This window comes from Carcharodon carcharias, chromosome 2 (assembly GCF_017639515.1).
Source record: "Carcharodon carcharias isolate sCarCar2 chromosome 2, sCarCar2.pri, whole genome shotgun sequence".
Lineage (NCBI taxonomy): Eukaryota > Metazoa > Chordata > Chondrichthyes > Lamniformes > Lamnidae > Carcharodon > Carcharodon carcharias.
This window is the reverse complement of record NC_054468.1, coordinates 220,434,648-220,460,716: the sequence shown is the minus strand read 5'-3', so window position 1 is coordinate 220,460,716 and position 26,069 is coordinate 220,434,648. Positions and strand designations below refer to the sequence as shown.

Genomic DNA, 26,069 nt, shown 5'->3' with positions numbered 1-26,069 from the left:
GTCTGCTCTCACTTGGTTCCATTCTTACCATCTGGTCACTGCCAGGGAATCAGTTGCACTGGCTTCTCTTCCTGCTCCTGCACCATTATCTCTGGTGTCCCTCAAGGACTTATTAACAGTTGCTGCAATCACTGCATGTTCTTGCACAGGGTCTCAATCTTTGCCATCATACATATCCTGGGGCACTGCCCCCTCCCTCCAGCAGAAACAGAGACAGTCATGCTCCAATAGGATGTATCTATGTTCCAATACTGTGCTCCACTACTGAGGTAAAAAAAAAACAGTTCTATGAGGAGCTTGGCTCTGCTAGCAACAGAATCCCTAAGTCAGAACATCTTTACTCCCTGGAGGATTTCAATGAAAGGGTGGGCACAGCCCACCTCTGCATTGGACTTTGTGACCTGGGAAAGATAAATGAGGATGGTACCACAAGATTTATGCAACCACAACAAAAAATAAAAAATACCCAGAAAAACTCAGCGGGTCTGGCAGCATCGGCGGAGAAGAGTACAGTTGACGTTTCGAGTCCTCATGACCCTTCAACAGAAACAAACCAACATCTTCTTTCAGAACATACTGCCACAAAGTTCCCTGGAGATATCCAAGATCAGAGCATTGGCACCAGCTGGATCTGATCATCATTAGATGTGACTCTGAATGGCAGTCTCAATTCATGCAGCTGCCATAGCACTGGCTGATACACTCCCTGGTGTGCACTAGGTTAAGGATACAACCCTCCACTTTTTCATTCACACCAGAATATCTGCAGGATTGTTGGTTTCTGGTGCTTGATGAGTTCAGGCAGTATAGCATCAGCACCTGGAGTTTTGCCCATGGCAAGTGAATCAATAGCTTTGCTAAGCACCTCCAGCATGGATTTGATATCCAGTCTGCCATTACAGGCCGGCTCTGAATGGTGTCTGGAGCTTCCAGGGTGACAGTGTTCTCCCTGGAGTACAACTCAATGTAGCATTTCACTTATAATAATAGCGTTTCACCTACCTCTTCAACTGTTTATTTCAGTCGGTGATGAGCTGACTGCCTTTCTTTGCAATGGAGCAGTTTTCCTTGAACTTTTTGATCCCTTCATACATGCCCCTGTGTCATAGGACATCTGGATATTCTGGCAAAGTTGTAACAGTAGTCATTAGCGCACTGCCAAACAGCCTGTAGGACTTTACTTCAAACAGCTCATCCAGAGCCCTCTCAATTGGATCTCCCCTGTAAATAATGAAAATGGATCACTTGGCTTCAGGTTCCATCACAGTGATGTTAGCCTCGAACCGGTGAGCAATTTTCCCCTCTTGCTTCCCATATGTTGGGAGTGCAGTATTGTAGATGGTGTCTTGAAGTCTGTACCATTTTGCTGCTGCACTCTATGTAGAAATGCCAGAGAGCACCAATTCAATCAAGTTGCAGGACTGTTGGTTTTTATTTGGATAGTCAGTAAGGCAGACATTGATATGAGGATGGCAATTCTGGTGGGAATGAAAAAGTGGAGGGTTGTATCCTCACCTGTGGTAGCTGCATGAATTGAGGCTGCCATTCAGGGTCACGTCTGGTGATGATCAGATCCAGCTAGTGCCAATGCCCTGATCTTGGATATCTCCATGAAACCTTGTGGCACGGATTGTTCTGAAAGAAGATGGTAATTACATAAAACTTGTGGGATCTGGGTTTCCTGGTACATGAATCACAAAAGGTAGCATGCAAGTGATTAGGAAGGCAAATGAAATGTTGTCATTTATTGCAAGGGGAATGGAATATAAAAGGAGGCAAGTTTTACTACAACTGTAGATAGCCTTGGCGAAACCACATCTGGAGTACTGTGTATAGTGTTGATCTCCTTATTTGAAAAAATAGATAATTGTGTTAGAAGCAGTTCAGAGAAGGTTCACTTGACTCATTCCGCTTCCGGGCAAAAATAAAACTCACCACCATGGACATCCAAGATTTTCAGTTTACGGGTGACTGCTGCATGATGGCTCATTCTGTACAGGACATGCAAAGGACGCTTGACCTCTTCAACACCTTGTATAAGAGGCTTGGCCTGGCCTTAAACATCGCCAAGACAAAGGTCCTTCACCAACCTTCCCCGGGCCAGCTGAGCATCCCCCGCGCCATCCACGTAGATGGGGTAGCTCTGGAGTATGTGCAGCACCTCCCCTATCACAGCAACCACCTCTCCCAAGGGACTACCATCGATGATGAAGTCCAACACCCGAGTCAACTGTGCCACTGCTGCCTTCTTCAAGTTGTGCCAAAGTGTCTTTGACAACAGGGATCTTTGCCAGTCAACAAAGGTTCTGGCTGATAAGACTGCTGTTTTGGTGGAACGGCGGTGGCAGAGGGAGGAGAAGGAAGCCAACCCAGGGCTGCGATTTCCACTCCCCTGCACAACACGCTCCCTCTGTGGAAGAACATGTGGATCCAGAATTGGGCTCCTCAGTCATCTGAAATCTCACCGAGCCTGATGGACGTCATCCTTTGAGGGACCACTGACATATACATTGGAGTTTTGAAGGATGAGAGGTGATTTTATTGAAACATCTAAAATCCTGAGGTTCCTGACCTATTTTGCTCCACCTGCTCTTCAACAGCATAAAACCCATCACATTTCTACTTCTCTTCAGTTCAGAAGAAGTCATTCGGGCTCAAAGTGTTGATTCTGTTTCTCTCTTCACAGATTCTGCCAGACTTGAGTTTTTCCAGAGTTTCCTCTTTTGATTTAAGATCCTGAGGGGATTTGATAGGGTGGACACTGGGAGGATGTTTCCTCTTGTGGGGGAATTTACGATTAGGGGAGACTGTTGAAGAATAAGAGGTTTCCTTTTTAAGATGGAGATGAGAGGGTTTTTTTTCTCAGAGGATCATTAGTCTGTGGAATTCTCTTCTCCAGAAAGCAGTGGAGGCTGAGTCATTGAATTTATTCAAGGCTGTATGGGATAGATTTTTGATAGACAAGGTTATGGGGGGACAGACCGGAAAAGTGGAGTTGAGACCACAACCAGATCAGCCATGCTCTTATTGAGCATGAAGCAGGCTTGAAGAGTTGAATGGCCCACTCCTGCTCCTAAGTCCTATGTTCCTATGTTAACTGGCCCTGCTTGAGTTGAGAGGCAGCTGGAGAGAACACATCCTGAACCATTTGTGGGGTTTCTATCATCGAGAATACCAATTTCCTTGCAGCAAAGTCTACACCTTGCTCACACCACTTCTCTGAACTCTTGCCCTGCCAGATGAACATGTAATTTTTTCTTTCAGTGATCCTCTCAGCTTCCTTACAGGAGACCAGGTGTGCCATGCCAATGTTTGGCCCATTAGGTTCCAAGTCGATCCCAGCTGTCTTGAGCGTGTTACCGAGCAGCTGCGAGTTGTCTCTCATGCATATGGTCCGGGTGTTCCAGCTTGCCACTCGAAGAGTTGGCATCTTCTCTCTTTCTTTTCATTCTGTTTTGTTTGTTTGCCTGGTGTGATGGATTCTGTCCACTTGTTGAGCAAAGATTCTAAGGCTGCAAGCACCCATTGAAGCTGAAGAACTGTGGCGGGTCAGCATTATAGTCAGGAGCTGCCCGACCTGAGGTGATGGTGGCTGACCAGTGGACATGATGGTCCCTCTCACCGTTAGAGACAGCCTGTTGCACCCACTCTCTATGCCAGTAAACTTGGACTTATCTCTCATGACTGCTGTCGCATTTATTATGTGAACTCTCTCTGTAACAGGACGGGAGGGTCCTCTCCAGGGGGCCAGCCTGGGAAAAATTTGAGACCCAGGACTGCCCAAATATGAGGATCCCCCTCTTGAACTCCCTGGTTGAGTCCAAAAGAAAGCAAAGCATTGCATTTGGCACCGGCTTGGTTGCAAGAGTTGCTGGGAAATACAACATATTTAGATACTAGCTGTAAAACCATATGGGCTCCATTCCAGATTTTTGGTCAGGGTTTACTCCCTTGGCCTTCAAATCCCCTGAGGGATCCACAAGGCAGTGAGGCTATCCGGCCTTAACTGGGAGTTTGGTTCACGATTACCATTGCGTATCCAGTGGACCTGCACATTGCATGTTCTGGGTCGGGGGGGGAGGCCAGTGGTCGGTTGGGGGGGTGGGGGGGCGGGGGTGGTGTGGTTTCAGGACAAATGGGAGGTGGTGGCGTAGTCATAATGTCACTGGTAAGCCAGAAGGCTCAGGCTCATACTGTGGGGACATGGGTTCAAATCCACCAAGGCAGCTGGCATTTAAATCCGATCAATGAAATCTGGAACTAAAAACCTAGTCTCAGTAACGGTGGCCATAAAACTATGTTGATTATTGTAAATGCCCATCTGGTTCACTGATGTCCTTGTCTGGCTTGCATGTGACTCCAGATCCACAGGAATGTGGTTGACTCTTAAATGCCCTCTGAAATGGCTTAGCAAGCTACTCAGTTGCATCAAATTATACCAAAAAAAGTTGTACCAAAAAAAAGAGGGAGAAAATAACCTTTGAGGGTAAACTAGCAAGTAATTTAAAAATGGACAGTAAGAGTTTCTTTAAATACATTAAAAGGAAGAGAGAGGCCAAAGAGAACATAGGCCCCTCAGAGAATGAGGCTGGGGAAATAATAACGGGGAACCAGGGAATGGCAGAGGAGTTGAATAAATACTTTGCTTCAGTCTTCACAGTAGAAGATACTAATAGCATTCTAAAAATACTAAATAATCAAGGGGCAAAAGTGGGGTGGAGGAAATAAATACAATAAGTATCACTAGAAAAAAGGTCTCATGGAAACTAATGGGGCTAAAGGCTGATAAGTCCCCTGGACCTGATGGGTTGCATCCTAGGATATTAAAGGAAGCTGCTACAGAGATAGTGGGTGCATTGGTAGTAATCTTCCAAGAATCCTTAGATTCTGGAAAAGTCCCAGAGGATTGGAGAATGGCCAAAGTAGCACCCTTATTCAAAAAGGGAGACAAAAAACAGGTAACTATAGGCCAGTTAACATCTGTCATTGGGAAAATGTTGGAATCTATTATAAAGGTTGTAATAGCAGAGCATTTAGAAATACATAATATAATCAAGCAGAGTCAGCATGGCTTCATGAAGGGGAAATCATGCCTAACAAATTTATTACAATTCTTTGAGGAAGTAACAAGCATGATAGATAAAGGGGAACCAGTAGACGTAACATATTTGGATTCCCAAAAGGCATTCGATAAGGCACTTCACATAAGGCTACTTAATAAGGGCCCATGGTATTAGTGGTAGTATATTAGCATGGATTGAGGATTGGCTAACTAATAGAAGTTGGGATAAGGGGGGCATTTTTGGGACGGCAAACTGTAACTAGTGGAGTGCCAAGGGGATCAGTGCTGGGGTCTCAATTATTTACAATATATATTAATGACTTAGATGAAGGAAGTGAATGTACTATCGCCAAGTTTGCAGATGACACAAAAATAGGTGGAAGGCAAATGGTGAGGATGACACAAGGAGTCTACAGAGGGATAGAGACAGGTTAAGTGAGTGCACAAAAACTTGGCAGATGGAATATAATGCGGGAAAATGTGAGGTTATGCACTTTGTCAGGAAGAATAGAGAAAGACTGCAGAAGGCTGCCACACAAGAAGGATTTGGGAGTCCTTCTGTATGAATCACAAAAAGCTAACATACAAGTTCAACAGGTAATAGGGAAAGCAAATGGAATGTTGGCTTTCATTTCAAAGGGAATGAAGTATAAAAATAGGGAAGTCTTACTAAAACTATACAAGGCACGAGTTAGACCTAGAATACTGTGAACAATTTTGGTCCCCTTATCTAAGGAAAGATATACTGGCATTGGAGGCAGTCCAGAGAAGGTTAACTAGGTTGATCCCGGGTATGGAGGGATTTTCTTATGAGGAGAGGTTGAGTAGGTTGGGCCTGTACTCAATGGAATTTAGAGGAATGAGAGGTGACCTTATTGAAACATATAAGATTCTTAGGGGGCTTGACAGGGTAGACACTGCAAGGCTGTTTCCCCTTGTGGGAGAGTCTAGGACCAGAGGGCATAATCTCAGAGTAAGGGGGCACTTATTCAAAACAGAGATAATGAGGAATTTCAGAGAGTAGTCAATCTGTGGAATTCTTTACCACAGAAGGCTGTAGAGGCTGGGTCATTAAGTATATTCAAGGCTGGGATGGAGAGATTTTTAATCAGTAAGGGAATCAAGTATTATAGGGAAAAGGCAGGAAGATGCACTTGAGGATTATCAGATCAGCCATGATCTCACTGAATGGTGGAGCAGACTCGATGGGCCAAATGGCCTACTTCCATGCTTATGGCTTATGGTCTAAACTGCTACAAAGTCTACAAAGAGGAAAGAAACCAGATGGGCCACCCGGCATCGGCCTAGGCACTGAAACAACAATGGCAAACCCAGTCCTGTCAACACTGCAAAGTCCTCCTTGCTAACACCTGAGGACTTTTGACAATATTGGAAGTGCTGTCCCATAGACTACTCAAGCAACAGCTTGATATAGTCATACTCATGAAGTCTCATGGGATTGCATTAAATATGGGCCTACCACACTTTTCTCCCCTCACTTCAGCTGATGAATCAGTACTCCTCCATTGGAAGAGGCAATGAGGGTGGCAAGGGCACAGAATATACTCTTGATGGGGGATTTTTCCATCACCAAGAGTGGCTCACTAACACCACTACTGACTGAGTCCTAAAAGACATAGCTGCTAGACTGGGTCTGCGGCAGGTGGTGATGGAAGCAAGAGGGAAAAATCTACTTGGCCTAGTCCTCACTAATCCATCTGGCACAGATGTATCTGTCCATGACAGCATTGGTAGGTGTGGCCAAAGCAGTCCTTGCGGAGATTAAACCCTGTCTTCACATTGAGGATAGCCCCCATCGCCTTGCTAAATGAGATAGAGTTCGAACAGATCTAGCAACTCAAAACTGGGCATCCATGAGGCACTGTGGGCCATCAGCAGAAGGATTGTATTCAACCACAATCTGTAACTTCATGGCCTGACATATTCCCTACTCTACTACTAACATCAAGCTGGGGGGGAGGGGTGGGGGGGGGGGTGTCAACCCTGGTTCAATGAAGAGTGCAGGAGGGCATGTCAGGAGCAGCACCAGGCATACACAGGACTAATTACATGCCAAACAGCAGAAGCAGCATGCGATAGACAGAGCTAAGCTACCTCACAAGCAAGGATCAGATCTAAGCTCTGCAGTGCTGCCATGTCCAAATTGTAGGCAATGTTATCAAATGATGGAGCAGGCTTGACGGAGCTGAATGGTTTGCTCCTAATACATATGCTCACATATCATTCTGGGTGGATGAAACAAGCTGGGCTGGATAGCTTTTGTCATCCATAATTATCATGCAAACAGAGGGAGGAATCATTGATGCTACTGAAAGTTTACTGTGAGTAGGCTTTGTGGGATGAAATTTCCAGGACAGGAGTGCAAAATGGGCTCATAGTAAATCAGCAACCTGTTTTACATTGCACATGATTTTCAAGAGCATTTTCCATTGACTTTAATCTTGCCCTTTTTTCTACTTACCTATTATCCCCACTCTATGTTGGTGCTTTTTATGAGATTTTTGAGGTATTGAAATATTGTGATTAAGGTTGTGTTGCATATTAGATATTGAAAATATATTGTAGTGAGACACAGACCTGCTGATCAAGAAAACACATACAATTGTGAACCAGTCTGTATCCTCTGGCCTATTAAAAGTTGTCACACAGACACCGGAGGGCACCAATACTTCTCACTGAAGACCTATGTTGTTCAATCATTCCGCTTTGTTGGTCAGAAGTTATTTGATCTTTCTGCCCTGTCAGATTACTGATAGAGTCCAATTACACCCTTTGTATGAAATTATATTGAATAATATCATGCACCCAGCCAGAAGTCATCTTATACTTCTACAGAATGGAAAAGATCTTATGCAGTTTATCTGGGTTGTAAGTATTGAATTTTTCCCCATATTTGAATTGACTGACACCATATCCATATCGTACAGTGTGGCACATGGTAATAAGGGTAGATATTGTATGTACAGTGTTATAAATGACTAATGGAATATTTGTGTCAAATTAACAATATTGCGTGGTACTGTTTAAGTAAAATTTATGCTCTTTGTTTAATGCAGTGGGATCACATAGGGTGCACACAAACTAACACTGCATTATATTATTGCTACTCTTAATATTAATGACCCGTGCTGCATATATATCAGACAATATTTGTAAACTGATGTCAACAATTAGCATTATCACTTTACAAGTGTCTTTCTGTAATTGCTTGGTAAATCTTGAAAGCTGGAAAAAATATCATGCATGATTGGGGGAAGGGGCCTGGAAACAGAAGAAGAACCAAGGCCTGTGATTTCCCTCTCTGGCTCTGTCTTCAGTACAATTGTCAGAATGCTGTCCGGGCCCATAGCTTTGCAGTATCCAGTGCCTTCAGCCATTTCTTGATATCACATGGATTGATTTGAAGTTGTAGCGTTGCTGCTGCTGCCAGCTTTTGGGCTGTTTGGTGGTTTTCTGGTGGGCTTTTCGAAAAAAATCAGAACCCCTGAAGCTGCCCGGGAAACAGCGGCACAGCAACTGGTGAAACTGACCTGACACTGACAGACTGGCTGTAAAAAAAAAATCCAAACATGTAGCCTGACACTTCCAAATTTTTTAAGCCTGTCTTTAAGGTCTGAAGCTCTGGCTGGATGACTTGAGAACTTTGTTTAAAACCCCTCTCCTGGGTCCCCTAGCTCCTAGTGTTTGGCACAGTTTGAATCAGCCCCCCACCCAGGCCCTGACTGAAGACTTGTGCACCAGAACTATCTGTGCCCCAAGGCAAGCTGTACAGTTATAACACTGGCATCTACCTGGCAAAATGGAAAATCATCCAGGTATGTTCCGTCCACAGAAAGCAGGACAAAGCCAACCTCGCCAATTACCACCCCATCAGTCTTCTCTTGATCATCAGCAAAGTAATGAAAGGGGTAATCAACAATGCTATCAAGTGCCACTTACAGCAACAACCTGCTCACTAATGTTCAGTTTGGTTTCTGTCAGAGCAGCCCAGCACCTGAACTCATTACAGCCTTGGTCCAAACACGGACAAAAGAACTGAACTCAGGAGGTTAGCTGAGGTGACTGCCCTTGACATCATGGCAGCATCTAACTAAATGTGACATCAAGGAGCTCTAGCAAAACTGAAGGCAATGGGAATCAGGGAAAACTCTCCATTGGTTGGGGAGTCATAACTAGCACAAAGGAAGATGGTTGTTGGAAGTTGATCATGTGAGTCCCAGGTCATTGCTGCAGGAGTTCCTCAGAATAGTGTCCCAGGTTCAACCATCTTCAGCTGCTTCATCACTGACCTTCCCTCCATCAGATGGTCAGGTGTGGGGATGTTTGCTGATTGCATAATATTCAACCATTTGCGACTCCTCTGGTGCTGAAGTAGTCCATGTCCAAATGCAGCAAGACCTGGACAACATTCAAGTTGTTAAATGGCAAATAACATTTGCGCCACACATGTGCCAGGCAATGACTATCTCCAACGCAAGATAATCTAATCATCTCCTCATAACATTCAATGTCATTACCATATGTGAATCCCCCAACTAACAGCTGCCTAGGGGTGACCATTGACCAGAAACTGAACTGGACCAGTGTACTGTGGCTACAAGAGGAGGCTGAGAATTTTGTAGCAAATGACTCACCTCCTGACTCCCCAGACTGTCCACCATCTACAAGGCACGAGTCAGCAGTGTGATGGAATACTCTCCACTTGCTTGGATGAGTGCAGCTTCAACGACACTCCAGGAGCTTGACACAAACCAGGATAAAGCTGCCTGTTTGATTACCACCCAATCCATTACCTTCAACATTCAATCCCTCCACCACCAACACACAGTGGCAGTACTGTGTAATATCAACAAGATGCTCCTTCAAGAGCACTTCCAAACCAGTGACCTCTACCACCAAGAATGACCAGAGTAGCAGATGGGAACACCACCACTTGCAAGTTTCCCTCCACACCACATACCATCCTGATTTGGAAATTGATTACCATTCCTTCAGTCACTTGGTCAAAATCCTGGAACTCTCTTCCTAACAGCACTGTGGATGTACCAACGCCACATGGACTGCAGCCGTTCAAGGCAGCACACCACCATCTCAAGGGCAATTAGGGATTGGCAATAACTGCTGGCCTAGCCAGCAAAGTTCTCATCTTCACGAAAGAATAAAAAAACCTCCTCCAAAGCCTAAGCCTAGGACCATGAGGCACTCAGTTTCTGTATATCCTCATGGGGAGGCACAGCTGAGGACTTGCTGATGGCGGGGCACTGGGCTTACAGACTTACCCATTTAGCTCTCTTTTCCTCACTGCTGCTACTCAGTGGTGGGGGCTGAAAATTAGAAGTAAACTAGCACACAAAAGCGGAAAACATGCTAAGTCTTTTTGCCCACACACTAGACGTATCACATCAACCTGTTGGACACCCAGGTTATGCAGAAGGTGAAGAACATTGGAACAGGATTCCACAACAAGCAGGACTCCCTATCATCCTTCAAGAAAATGTTAGGTGGATTTCTGGAATGTGAAATAATCACATCGCATGGAACTACTGGTTTTGGTATCTCGGAGATTTTTTGATTTGTCAATGAGAGTTGAGGGGAGTTTCCAACTGGTGAATTGGCTACAGGTCAGGGTTCTTTGTCACTCAGGAGATGGGGCAGAGGAGTTTGGCTGTTTCAGGTGGGTGAAATTGCTGAAGGACAAGGATGGTTCCGTTTGGGCCAGCTGACCTCTTTCTCATCTTAGATACACTAACATGATAGTTGCTGCATTGTGGAAATGATCAAATTATGCACAGATATTACAAGGGCGTATCTGACATCGATAGAAAAGTTCAAGATGATATGCAAAATTTATCGTTCAACAATTTGGAGGATACCATGTTTTGAGAAGGATTAGAATCCCAAGCCATTGCATTCACCTGCAAAGATTCAACTGAAATTACATACAGCCAAATTCATTGTTTAAATCGAAGTGTGGTTAAACATGTTTCTGGCCCTTCAGTGATGTCCTCTGGCTCAGACCAGAACTTACAATGGTTAATAAAACTGATCAGGTTAATGATGATGCTGCACAATCTAGTTTGTTTACCCATAATGTGAGAGTGTGATGCAGTGGGGATACAAGTCCCATTTTTAATCTTTTGGTCTCTAGTTGCATAAATATTGAAGTACTTGCTTATAAGCATATTTATAAGCAACAGATATATGTGAAATTAGAGGTGTAAAATTACAATTTAGAAAGGGGAAGAACTGATGCAACTCTTCCCTCTATCATATAATCAAATAGGGGCAAAATTGAAAATGAAAACATCAGTTAAAACAAACGGAAATCTACTAAATAGGAGATTATACTGGTGACAATAAATAAACACAGAGAATAAAACAAATCCACTGTATAGAGAAATTTCAGCAATCTTTTTAATTTTTTTTAAAATCTGCCTGACTTACCTGTATTTACTGAGCTATCTCAGTTTGTTGTGTGATTTATAGCAGCACGCCAAGCATATCTTGATGAAAACCAAAAACATGATACAAGCATTGTGACAAAAGTAAATAACGTGATGCAGCATCACGTGACATAAAATTAGTATGTTACAAGGTTCAGTGAGATACCTGGGCTAGATTTCAAAATTGGTGCTTGGCTATCTTAAAGGAGCAAAAAAAAAACGATTGGGTTGTGGGAGGGAGAAGATATCCTCCGTATAAAATATTTCCCACCCTTCATTTTAAAAACAATTGAAGGTGGAATCTCCTGCTTCTTCTCCCACGGTGATCTTTCTCTTCAGATTCGAATTGAAATGTGTAGTTTCCAATTGAAAAATATTGGAAACCATTATATCTGCATTGGGTGTGAGCAGAGACTTGAAATGACAAGTATCCATGGAATGAAAAAATAGCTTACGGAGCCAGAGGCATTTCCTGACAAAGAGGAGGCACTGCCTTCATGCATTTAGTAGAGTTATGGAATACACAAATTATAACCTATTCTCCTTTAATGAAAGCTGAATGAGGTATGATAGCTTAAGATAGCCAAACACCACTTTGACCTATGCCTCAGATTACTGACAATCTTATCATGTCTCTAAAATGATCATAAAAACAAACTTTAGAGATGTACAACTGCATATACTGTACCATTTACCCCATTGGCAAAATGTTCCATCACAAAAATGCAAAAAACATATCAAACTGCCAAGTATACATTTTATTTATAACTTCCCTAAAATGTCAAAAATATTTACATTTAATCATTTTATATACGTTAATAAAATGTAAGATTCATTACAAAATTAAAATGAGAAACATTTGCCTAAAAACAAAAATAGCAGTTACAATACTCCATATGGAGCTACAGTTCCCCTTACAGACCATTTGTTCATGAAATGTTAAAATAATTTATATAAATTATTTTCCGAAAATTAGATGAACTTCAGAAATTCACTCAGTTCTGTATACTGTATAACTCTTATATATAAACTGCATCCAAGTATTAAATTGATAAAACAGTAAAACTTTGCACTATTTGTGTCGGTTTACTTTTCTGCGTGTGACTGGCTTTCGGAACACTGGGATCAGTTTTTTCCTCTTATAACGAAGTGTCATCTTGTGTTCTACGGATCCAACATCATCCTCTCCCCCTCCTCTTTTACTGGAACGTGTATCCAAAGGGCTTGCCAAAGGAGAAAGAAATTCAATTTCTACTGGCGGAGCTGACCACGAAGCCTTCTTGGTTATTCTGTCAAGACCGAAAACAATCATTGTGTCAAAACACACTGAAGTTTCACATTAATTATACATGCTTGCAATAAAAAAAGCAGCTGATAAAAATTAAGATGGAGCTTAAAATTCAATGTCCTTTGAGTAACACAGAATTGCAAATTACAACCACTATCTTATTCTGGCCCCCCTAATGGTTATTTTTGAAGAACTGGGTATTACCTGGGGCTCTTTTTCACTCGGAGTCTTGTAGTTCTGCTTCTGGTATTTATTTGCTCCTCATGTTTTTTACTTGTCTCCTCTTCCTGTTTTTTAGCCTCCCTTATTTTGGGGACATCATCCTCCAAAGCATGCAAGTCCTAAGTGCACAAAAATGAAAATTTGCATTAAAGTATTACTTCTCTTACAAAAATATGTATAATAATTTATTATTTAGCCAACTATCTTCTAGAGTATTACTGCTAAACATGAAAAGTACATTAACCAAAGCCAGTTTGACGGTTACAATTAAAAAGGAAACGAGGCTACCTAATAGCTAAAGGTCAAGTCTTGTCCAGAAGTTAGAACATAAACCAGGAATGAGAAATAAGCCCATTCAGCCCATCAACGCCAATTCCTTTATTGTGCAAACTTTCCCAATTTGTATAATTACACTCAATTTAAATTTAACTGGCTAGCCACATCAATTTCAATCATGTAGTTTTACTATGCATATTCAGTTTTTTATAGTTTTAAAATAAATAATCTTTATTCTAGATCTTAAAATGCAGTTTTGTTTACCTGTTCTTTCACTATCTGCAAAGCTGCTTTGCCAGTTCTTCTCCTGGACCTTGTTAGAGGAGTAGAAAAAGTGAACTCTGGTGGCTCTTTCACAGAAGGTTCCTGCAACATTGTTTTCTGAACTATTAAAAAAATTGGAAACAAAACTTGTTAATGAACCACCCAGTAAAAATGTCAATTTCATTATTTTCATGAAGTGAAATCCCAGACATTTAAAAGCTTGTTCATATTGTTAAGTCTCAAAGTGATCAATGCATGCAAAAACCAAACTTCAAAGTGCCATAGAAAATGTAGTTCTTCACACATCCATAATATGTAACCTGAAGGAATCAACATCCTACTGGAACTTTGTTCTGATTTTGCAATGGGACTTGGATAAATTAGACTTGCCATTTAGTACTGTATAATAGCATAATTATTGTTATAGCCACTCATTTATGTGGATAAATGTTATTCAATAATTTAAAACATCACAATTTCATTAGCGGTACTGGTCACAGTGTGAATATAGTAATTTTCATGGCAGATTGCTTGACAGAGAACTGCAAATGGACCACCACCCATGAGGGCCATGCTGTTTTTTTAAAAAAAGGATAGGCATTCAAGTTCAGCCCATTTCATCCTACTCCTTCAGGTACCATGCCCTAAGAGGGTGTTGGCAACATGGACTTCCATTGGATTGGTACATGATTATGCTTGGCAAAAGCAGTTAGGACATGCGATAGAGGTATTTGAGGAAAATCTTCCCACTTTTCCCCCGTGCATCAGAATTTAATTAATCTCTGAAAATAACATTTTATTTGCCATTACGTACCTCCTCCATTGAAAGAAAATACCACTTTGTACCTAGTGTTAGCATTCTATAAAGGGAAAATAATAAACATTCAAAAGTCTATAATTATTTTTTGTGTGCTGTGAATTGCATTTTTAACTGGGCACTAGTAAACTGGCTTAATAAATGAATTTGCTTCTGGCTTGGAACAAGACTCATGGTGTGGAAGAGCACCAGTCAAAATATACTCAATGATGTGAAACTATTTGAGATACCTTCTTCTTAGCTGCCAGTCCCCGCCATGTTGTTAAGTATTCATTTTATACAGAACTCCAGAGTCATAAATGCTCGATCATCATTTCTGCAGTGGCTTTATAGAATGCTAGCACTAGGTACAAAGTGGTATTTTCTTTCAATGGAGTGATAATAAAATTTGTGTTATTTTCAGAGATTAATGCATGGAAAAAAAAGCGGGGAGATTTTCCTCTCATATCTCTATCGCATGTCTTAACTGAACATCTTGAACTACTTGTTCAATCTGCAAATTTCCATCTGTTAAGAGTGATGCATGGAAAGTCACACACTTGTGCTGGCTATGTGCAATTTCCTGACTCTCACTTCTGGCATGTGCTGAAAGCACTGAAGCAGAAGATCTCACTTACAGTCTTGTGACAGCCTTATACAGCTGCTAAAGATGAACCATCAAGAAGTTAGGTTTACTTTGTTGAAATAAGAGGGAACAAGACAACTTTAAATGTAAATGGAGTGACCTTGTAAGTTCTTATTTAGGCAACCATAAATGAAGTGAATCTATATTCCACCTTTTTCATGGCTTCAATGTCATTTCTATAATGGGGCATTCATAACTGCACACAGCTTCTGGTTTGGGAGAATTGAACTGTGCTTTTTATGGCTCTGCCCACCAGTAATCCTGTTGAAGACCTGTGTACCTACATCCCTAGGTCACAGTGTTCCTTATCCCCATTGGGAAAGCCACCACATCAACCGTATAGTCAGTCATTGTCCTTTTCCTCAAAGAACTACTGCTTCACATTGTTATTTATGTTGATCTGCATTTGGCATGTTTTTCCAGATTTAAAAAAATTCATTCATTCCTAAGATGTGGATGCCAAGGGCAAGGCCAACATTTATTGTCCTCGAGGAGGTTTCAGGGAGCCACCTTCCTTAAACGCTGTAGCCTGGGAGGTGAAGGTGGCATCGTTAGATAGAGTGTTCCAGAATTTTGACCCTGTGGCAATATATTTCCAAGTCAGAATGGTGTGTGACTTAGAGACCTTGGGTGACCAAGCCTTCGGTTATCTGCCCTAATATTTCCTTGTGTGGCTGTGTCAAATTTAAGGACACTCCTGTGAAGTGCTTTGGTTTTATTATGCTAAAGGTGCTATATAAATACAAGTTGTTGTTGTGCTGGTGTTCTCTTTAGCCTGCTGCCCTTGCCTTTCTAGGTGATAGAGGTTGCAGGTTTGGGAGCTGCTGTTGAAGAGCCCTTTAGTTGCTGCAGTTGATTTTCCAGCCATGGTGATCATATGGTGGAGGATGTGAATATTTAAGGTGGTAGACTGGGTGCTGGATCAATAGTTTGTAACAAGTGTGATGCCTCATTAAAGGTTAAAACACATGACATTAAGTGATAGGGGATAAAAAGAGTAGGGGCGATTGAACATTTTTCAGATATGCAGGACATTGGTTTGGATGCTGTTACAGTTATCACTGTTATTCTAGACACCCCATATAGAGCCGTGAAAAAGTTAATCAAAACTGTACAGCAAGGATGCACTAGGATACTAGAACAAATGGTTATTGGTTATAAAGGCTTCAAAAATTACCTTCCCACTGAAGACAAGGGAGGAAGGAAGAAACTGAATTTTCAAAAATATGAAATGTTTTGAGAAGTTAAATAGTGAAAGGTTGTCTTCACTGGTTTGCAAATTAGTAATGAGGTAAAAAAAAAGAGAAATAAAACTAGAACCTGATGGGCGAGGGTGGATCTCAGAAAATCTAAGCTGGGTTAGAGAACGTATGGCTGTGGGCTAGATCCGGCCTGTTGCTCAATTTCATCCGGCCCGCTGCAATATTTCTAAAAGTATAGACCAATGACAGTAGCGCCTTCAAAATAGCATTTATTATCATTATGAATTTGCTATGGATAAAAGCGTCAGCTAAATTACTATAATAATATTTAACAAAATAATATTCAAATTCAGCCATCTCATTAAAACAGGTGAGTTGAATATTTCTGTAATCTCTCTTTAAAAAAACTAAGTTAAGTTAATTTAATGTTTGTCTGTATGGCCCGTGACTGATTTTGTGTGTGAATGGCCCGCATCCCTGATCTAAGCAATCATTTAACGTTATAGTCCTGTGCAGTTTCACTGGTACTGATGCAAGACTACTCTCCAATCGTTTGTGACAATACCAGTTTGAGAGAAACCAAATGCTGCCAATCCTCTGCTATTCCAATATAAATCTCCCTCAGTTTGTATCATCAACTTAAAAGTCTGATTAACCTTTTAATAGTTTCCTTAATTTTTAAATATACATACATTAGTGGTTCCTCCACTATTCTACTGGTACTCCATCTTCCAGTGTCAATACAGGCAAAATACTTGCACAGCAACCCTTCCTTACTGTCCTCAAGAATTCATTGCTTGTCCACTATTCGATACTCTCTCTAAACTCCACCTTGCATTCTGCTTTATAGCAAGTGTTTATCACCCATCAGCTTTGCAGTTGCTGATCTGTGCAGGCTATTGGTCCCCAAGTACCTTAAGTTTATAATTCTAATCCTACAATGCACCCGCCACCACTGTCCCCCAAACCTTCTCTAACTCTGGCCTCTCGTGCACCCCCAATTTTAATCACTTCAACATTAACAGCCATGCCATCAGCTGCCCAGACCCTAAGCTCTGTTTTCTCCCTAAACTTCTGTTTTCCTTTAACATGCTCCTTAAAACTTGCCGCCTTGACCTAACTATCCTGAAATCTCCCTATGTGTGCCTGGTTTGTTTGATAGCACTCCTGTGAATCAGGAGAGGATGTTTTATTATTTTAAACATGTTATACACATGCAAGCTGTACAGTAAGTCCCTGCTTTAAGTCGCCCTGCTTAACATTGTTTCATTTTAAAGTCATTTATTCTTTAGGGTCTGTTTTTCCCGTTTGCGTAGCCATTATTGTTTTTACGCTGTTTACGTACATCATTGGCAGAGTTGCTCGCTGTCATTGCAGTCGGCAGAGCAATGGAACAGTGCTATTAGGAGGTTTGTCCCAAACCCCAGGAGATGGTTTGGGAGACTCCCAGGTCAGCATACAGCAAGTCAACAGAATCTGTGGAAATTCAGGCAAAGAATACTGGAAACCCATCTGAAGGTGACTGAAGGCCTTGGGTAGCCATCTATGTCACAGGATTAAATATTTTCTTCAAAGGGTGAGGAATGCTTGGGAAGAAAATCACTGGGGCAACTAAGTGCAATATGCAGAGTTAAAAGATGGAAAAATGGAATGCAGCATTTCATGAGTGAAAGATTACCAAAAGATTTGTTCAAAAACGCATTTAGCTTTTAAGTCTGGAAGTGCTGCAAAAGAAAGCACTTAAACTTAAAGCTCTGAACCTTACAGAGGAAAATATGGCAGAGATTTTTGGTAGAGTTTAGGGAAAGGGTCACAGGTCCAGACATGGGGGCCACTCCTCAGCTTTTAATCATAGAATAATCAAATTATACAGCACACAAGGAAGCTGTTTGGCCTATCATGTCTGTGCCAGTTCTTGGAAACAGCTATCCAACTTCCCCCTGCTCTTACCCCATGGTCCTGCAATATTTTACCTTCAATGTAAACAGTATATATTTTATATTTAGTGATTTTTATTTTGGAAGTTATTTCAGCTAGGAATGCAGTGCTGCACATGGGCAGCAGATAGATGGGAACACCGCCATCTGGAAGTTCCCCTCCAAGTCACTCACCATTCTGACTTGGAAATATATCACCGTTCCTTCACTGTCACTGGGTCAAAATCCTGGAACTCTCTCCCTAACAGCACTGTGGGTGTACCTACATCACATGGACTGCAGTAGTTCAAGGCAGCAGCTCACCACCACCTTCTCAAGGGCAACTAGGGATGGGCAATAAATGCTGACCCAGCCACTGAAGCCCACATTCCATGAGTGAATAAAAAAAGTACGGTACAGTATTTCGACTTGTACATTATTTTTTCCTGGGTGAGAAATGTCCAAAGGAGCCTAACTCCGGTTTTAACACTGATTCCTATGGGAACCCATGATTCACATAAATAAAAACAGAAAAGGCTGGAAAAACTCAGGAGGACTGGCAGCATCTGTGGAGAGAAAAACAGAGTTAACATTTCGAGTCCGTATGACTCTTCAGAAGAGTTTCTTCACATAAAGTTGTTTCATTTAAAGTCACGATTTTCAGGAATACAACCACAACTGTAAGTGAGGATTTATTATAGCTGGGGGGGCGGCGGTGTGCGGCACCTAGTTAAAACCTGAGTAATTTTGTACAAAACTGAAAATTTCATTAAAGGCCAGCAGGATTGTTGGTGTGGGGAATGATATTCTAAGGATAACACCAAGGCACATTGTTGGGACAAACTAATTTCACTCTACTCCTAACCTGTACTACACATAACACAATGGTACTTGATATGAATGATGGCACCTACAGCCCTTACATTAGCAAGGGCACAAAGAACGCGGTAATGGGAGTACAAAACCCAGAAATCAACTGGTACAGGAGCTAACTGAGGACTGGGTGGCAATTTAAAAGATGGGTTGAGAAATGAATCAATGATTAAGAGTGGTAGTTAACATGGAAAGGGGAGATCAGAGAAAAAAATGAACATTTTCTTATAGTAAACGATCACCAGGTGGCGTGAGAGGAGAGTCTATGCCTGATGCTGAATAGAAGGGCTATATGAACTAGAATACATTTTCTCTCAATTTTCTGATATTTTTATGCAAAATATATATCTAACTTCCCAAATTCAGCTAATCAAGACAAGTAGCTGAGCCACATCCATCAACATGGACCTGTATTCATTTTTCAGTCTGGGCTAAGTTAACCATCTAGGGCCAGGTTTAATGGGCCTCCGCCACAGGAGTCTCACCCAGTTCCGTGGTGGAGGCCCGATAGAATAGGTGCCTCGATCAGGCACCGAGTGCCTGACAATGAAGGAATCTGCCACCAAATCCGAGCAGGTGGTTGGCACACCTGAAAAAGAATTTTCTGGGTGGACTTCAGGAAGCTCGAGGAGCGATGCGTGGCTTCCAATTAATCCCTAAGCTATTGCTAAATTCTAGTGGGCTCGGATAATTGGTGTCAATTGGCTCATTAATGAGCCTAATTGACATCCCACCGACAGGCAAATTCCTGCACTGGGCCCTTCCCGCACCGACATTTTAGTGAGGAAAGTTTTCCCAATGCCAGGGGTCTGATGCGGTTACTCCTGCTCAATTCTCCCAGCCCTACCTCCCATCATCCCTGCCCAGGCAGGCTCAATTAAATTCTGTGCCTGGTCTCAGCCTGAAAAAAAAAATTGTATCATCGCCTCATGACTCCCTACTGCGCACCCCAAATATTCAGCAAGCAGAAATTTTAATAAAAATCACAGGCTTCCTGCTCTTTATCACTCTCCAGCAACTCTGAAAGTGGATATTTGAAATTTTGATGAGGATAGAATTAAGGAGACATGAAGCCAATGGGAAACCCAGGAAATTCTAACAAAACTGAACAATTTTCCACTGGCTACAGAAAAAGTGTGGACTTTTGTGGTTACATATTTTGTACTCTGCATCGCTAAATCTGGTTGTTTAGGGATGGCACATAGAATATGATAACACAGAAGGAAGCCATTCAGCCCACTGTGTCTGTGCTGGGTCTTTGAAGAGTTATCCAATTCGTCCCATTTCCTGCTCTTTCCCTATAGCCTGGCAAATGTCACTGTTTCAAGTATATATCCAATCACTCTTTTGAAAGTTACTACTGAATCTGTTTCCACCACCCTTTCCAGTGTCAAAAAGATACAACAATGACATTCCATGTCAAGTAGTAGGTAGTAGGGGCTACTTTAGACATAGGTGAATGCTATAGAAGTTTCACTGCTCTAGGAAGTCTCAGATCTGATCCTCACTGGAGATTCTTATCTGAAGCTACTGATTCATTCCGAGGTGATGAAGTCATTGGATTCTATTGCACTGTGATCAGAAATTCCCACACAGAACTGAGCGGAGCCTGTTCCTGGAATAAAGCAGCAGCAGGATCAAGTGGGAACCAGTGATGGAAACAAAGGGTGAACAGGTAGCAGAACACACTGAGGAAATGGACTTTCACTTGGGGGTGGGGGGAAGACAACAAAGGAAAGTGATATTTATGGCAGAGAGAGCCCAGTGAAAAGTTAGACAGTAATTTTTCTCTGGCTTTGCTATCATCTGTGCTCATGCACAAAGAACAGCCACTGGGTACTTGACTCAGGAGTGTCCAGAGCCTCATGAACCATTACCCAGCTAGCAGGCAATGCTTTCTGAAGGGGGAAAGAAAGTTGGTACAAAAAGGGAAAAAACAAACCTCCGAAGACTATAATGAATGCAAATTTACTTACAGAAAGCAGTGGTGATACACTTCACCCCACTACTCGAACACAAAAGTGATGTATACTTCTGTAATGAGTTCTACATATACATCACATGACTGATGTGTTTTTAAAAAATTTTTCACAGGGTGCAAGTGTTGCAGGCTAGACCAGCATTTATTGCCCACCTCTAATTGACCCTGACGTGGTTTTACATCAACGCTCCAGCAGCTCTATCCACCACGCACACCCAGCCGAACATAGTTGCTAGTCTATTTGTTTGTGTGTGATAATTAAGGATGAGGAATGCTTTACTAAAGTAAAAATGGTAACACATTAATGTTAAAATGTTCATATTTCAGGCCAACAAGCATGCCAGATTTGTGCAAACAGTGCTAATTGAACTATGGCCTTCATTACAATTTTTGGCTGTACTGTCTATTTGGGTAACTAAAATAAAACAAAATAGACTAAACCAACTAACTTGGTACTTACAAAAAGGTTCAAAATACACGAACAAGCAGGTTAACAGCCTTAGGCAAAATTACCTTTTGATTTCTTTGACGATCTTGTAAGAGGTGGTGAGAAAGTGTAAGAATCCTCTTCCGCTAAAATTATTGCCTGCGATTCAGAGCCTTTACCAGTTCTTCTAGTTGGTTTATGGGTAAAAGTAACTGTAAGCTGTTCCTCTTGCCTGTCATCCTCAATATCATCTTTAACAACAGGCTTTGGTGTTTCTTTGTTTGGAATAGACTGTTTCCTCCTTGTTGTCTGAGAGTTAGCAGGCAAGGTTACCTCAACATTTGAATTCAGTTCAGCAATATTTTCTAATGCCACAAGATGGGCATCTTTGGCCCTACTTCTTGTAAGTCTGCTGGGTGTGGGTGGCACAGGCATTTGTTCATTAATCTGCAATGTTGAAAGTGGGTCAGTTAGCAGGGCATGGACTTCAGAAAGTTTTCTACTTTTCTTTCTCGTAGAATGATGAGAAATAGGAACGATGTCAGCTTGCTGACTTAGTGGTGTTTTTAAAGGATCGTGCAAGGTGTGTTCTGTATCTGCTTTAATAGCAACACTACTCCTTGTGGATCTCAAAACAGGAACAGTTTCAGTGTGCTGAGTGAGTGGCATTTTGGCAACAAGCAGAGTACTTTCCTTGACATTCGTTCTACGAGTGTTAACTTTTTTGGAGGACCTTGAAGTAGGATGGACTGAGTCAGATTTTTGATCAAGTGGTACATTCTTCGGGTCAGCAAAGCTATTTTTCAGGATCTCAACCACACCTGTAACAGTTCTCCTTGTACTCCTCCTTGGTGTTGCAGTTATTTCAATTTTAGGTTTAACTTCCTGTATTTCCACCAATACCAGTTCCTCATTATCCAGAGCATTGCCTTCAGTCACTTTATTACCTTTTCTTCTTGAGGACCTTGTGGGTGTTGTCACTTGCTTAGTTTGTACAACCTTGCCAACAATCTCCTCAGACTCATCTGTTTGTGCTTTCTTCACTGCCTTGCTCTTAAACCAGCTACCCTTCTGATTTACTACTGGGGTATCTACATGAGCAGGTAGGGAGATCACTTCAGATAATTCTACATTTGACTGATCTACCTTAAGAACTTCTATTGTGTTATCTGTTTTGGCCACTTTAATTGGTTCAGTCACATAAGGCAATGCTTCAGACAGGTTGTGTTGATCTTCTAAAGGTTCTCGAAGAACCAAAGAATTGTTTTTTATGTACGTCTGCTCCTCACTTTCAAACACATTAACCTCCGGAGTGTCTTTATTTGGTTCATTAATTTTAGTTTCCATTGAATCAAATGGAATTGTCTTTACATTCTCAACTGAAGGTTGTTGCTGACTTGTCTCTGAAGATGTTATCAGTTCAATAGTCTCATCCCCATCGTCTTCTTCTAACATTAAATTAAAGTTTTCTTGAATATTATGTTGCTCTGCAACCTCATCAACTTCTCCTCCAGCTTCACTCTCAGCTTTTACTGTATTATAGGACTGCTCTGCAAGTTCAGAGTCATTTTCTCCAACAAATACAACTGGTTCATGCTGCTTCGGCTCTGTGGAAGTTACGGGCCTAGGCTCTTCTTTTGGGGGCTGCACTTCAAATCCATCATCACCATCCTGCAATCAGAAGACAGGAGTTTTGGATAAGAAAATATTTCACAATAGTAATTCCACAAATCATATATTTAAGCACCCATATTTTGACACTCTTCAAATGCATCAGAATGCAAAGAGGAATTCACTGCACCATTTATTTTAGTACACTTATACTAATGTATTAGTTAAAAGGAAAAGTGAGAAAGGCAAGTACTTAAAAGTTACATCACCGTTTCAAGTTAATTTTTCTCACTGAGAATAGTTTACCAGCTTTCCATACAAAGAAATATGTGGACATCTTAAAAGGGAGGAACCACTTGAGAGTTTAGCCCACTACAGGAATCTCACACATGTATTCCCTCAATCACACAACACAGAAAGCTTCATTTTAGCATTGCACTGCAATTGTTTTAAATGAGGTGGAGGGAGATTGGGAGAGAATTAAAATAGATGAAATGTATACTTATAGACTTAAAGACATGAAGATACTTTGTGTACAACTATGCTTATACAGACAGTGAAACATATAAATACTTAGTATGAGCTTTGGAGCAGTCAGTAAATCTTTGTTCCAGCCATGTTCATGAGACGAAGTCACTGGAGTTCTTTACCTAGCACTATCTAGATGGGAGAACAATCAGCAGCAGATCGCAGGGGTTGAAGCAAAAAAATCCATCAACACCATCTCATAATGAGAAGAAATTTGCAATAAATGTGGCCTTGCCAGTATTCCCCACATCCAGGGAATACATTAAATATATTTTTTTATTCATTCACTGGATGTGGGCTTTGCTGGCTGCGTCAGCATTTATTGTCCATCCCTAGTTGCTCTTGAGAAGGTGGTGGTGAGCTGTCTTCTTGAACCGTTGCAGTCTATGTGGTATCGGTGTACCCACTGTACTGTTAGGGAGGGAGTTCCAGGATTTTGACCCAACGACAGTGAAGGAACAGCGATATAACTCCATGTCAGGATGGTGAGTGACTTGGAGGGGACCTTCCAGGTGCTGGTGTTCCCATCTACCTGCTGCCCTTGTCCTTCTAGATGGTAGTGGTCAAGCACTTGGAAGATGCTGTCAAAGGAGTCTTGGTGAATTCCTGCAGTGCATCTTGTAAATCGTACACACTGCTGCTACTGCGCATTGGTAGTGGAGGGAGCGAATGTTTGTGGATGTGGTGCTAATCAAGGGAGTTGCTTTGTCCTGGACGGTGTCAAGCTTCTTGAGTGTTGTTGGAGCTGCACTCATCCAGCAAGTGGGGCGTGTTCCATCACACTCCTGACTTGTGCCGTGTAGACAGTGACAGGCTTTGGAGAGTCAGGAGGTGAGTTACTCGTCTTATGATTCCTAGCCTCTGACCTGCTCTTCTAGCCAAAGTATTTATATAGCTGGTCCAGTTCAGTTTCTGGTCAGTGGTAGCCCCCAGGATGTTGATAATGGGGGATTCAGTGATGGTAATGCCATTGACAATCAAGGGGCGATGGTTGGATTCTCTCTTGTTGGCGATGGTCATTGCCTGGCACTTATGTGGTGCAAATGTTACTTGCCACTTGTCAGCCCAAGCCTGGATATTGTCCAGGTCTTACTGCATTTGGATGTGGACTGCTTCAGTATCTGAGGAGTCGTGAATGGTGCTGAACATTGTGCAATCATCAGCGAACATCCCCACTTCTGAAATTATGATGGACGGTCATTGATGAAGTAGCTGAAGATGGCTGGGCCAAGGACACTACCCTGAGGAACTCCTGCAGTGATCTCCTGCAGCTGAGATGACTGACCTCCAACAACACAACCTTTTTCCTTTGTGCTGGGTATGACTCTAACCAGCGGGAGAGAGTTTTTCCCCTGATTCCCAATGACTCCAGTTCTACTAGGACTCCTTGATGCCACACTCACTCAAATGCAGCCTTGATGTCAAAAGCACTCATTCTCACCTCACGAGTTCAGCTCTTTTGTCCATGTTTGAACCAAGGTTGTAATGAGGTTAGGAGCAGAGTGGCCCTGGCCGAACCCAAACTGGACATCAGTGAGCAGGTTATTGCTAAGCAAGTACCGCTTGATAGCGCTGTCAACGACCCCTTCCATTACTGATGATCGAGGGTAGACTGATGGGGGCGGTAATAGGCCAGGTTGGAATTGTCCTGCCTTTTCTGTACAGGACATAGCTGGACAATTTTCCACATAGCCAGGTAGGTGCCAGTGTTGTAGCTGTACTGGAAGAGCTTGGCTAGGGGAGCGGCAAGTTCCAGAGCACAAGTCTTCAGTACTATTACTGGAATATTGTCAGTGCCCATAGCCTTTGCAATATTCAGCGCCTTCAGCCATTTCTTGATATCACGTGGAGTGAATCAAATGGCTGAAGGCTGGTATCTGTGATGCTAGGGACCTCCGGAAGAGGCTGAGATGGATCACTCACTCAGTGTGAAGATTGTTGCAAATGCCTTATCTTTTGCACTGATATGCTGGGCTCCTCCATCATTGAGGATGGGGATATTTATGGAGCCTCCTCCCCCAGTGAGTTGTTTAATTGTCCACCACCATTCACAACTGGATGCAGTAGGACTGCAGAACTTAGATCTGATCATCGCTTGTGGGATCACTTAGCCCTGTCTATCACTTTCTGCTTATGCTGTTTGGCACGCAAGTGCCAAACCTTCACCAGGTTGACACCTCACTTTTAAGCATACCTGATCTACTCCTGGCAGCCCTCCCGCACTCTTCATGGAACCAGGGTTGATCCCCTGGCTTGATGGTAATGGTAGAGCGGGGGATATGCCAGGGCGTGAGGTTACAGATTATGTTTGAGTACAGTTCTGCTGCTGATGGCCGACAGTACCTTGTGGATGCCCAGTCTTGAGTTGCTAGATCTGTTTGAAATCTGGTAGGGCCAGACAACACGATGGAGGTTATTCTCAATGTGAAGGCAGAACTTTGTCTCCACAACGACTGTGAGGTGGTCACGCCTACCGGTACTGTCATGGTTAGTTGCATCTGCAGCAGGCAGGC

General features: G+C 42.2%; 1 protein-coding gene across 3 annotated transcripts in view; it reads right to left on the bottom strand.

Annotated features, from left to right (window-relative positions):
• Positions 1-11,475: 11,475 nt before the first annotated feature.
• Positions 11,476-26,069, bottom strand: part of ahctf1 (AT hook containing transcription factor 1) — a 105,992-nt gene continuing 91,398 nt past the window's right edge. For all 3 annotated transcript variants that reach the window (XM_041174251.1, XM_041174261.1, XM_041174268.1), the window contains 4 exons: positions 21,504-23,088; positions 13,577-13,698; positions 13,019-13,155; positions 11,476-12,815 (listed from right to left, as the gene is read on the bottom strand). In XM_041174251.1, coding sequence (XP_041030185.1) covers positions 12,599-12,815; positions 13,019-13,155; positions 13,577-13,698; positions 21,504-23,088 — 2,061 coding nt within the window. In that variant the 3' untranslated portion in view covers positions 11,476-12,598. The remainder of the gene's footprint in view (positions 12,816-13,018; positions 13,156-13,576; positions 13,699-21,503; positions 23,089-26,069) is intronic.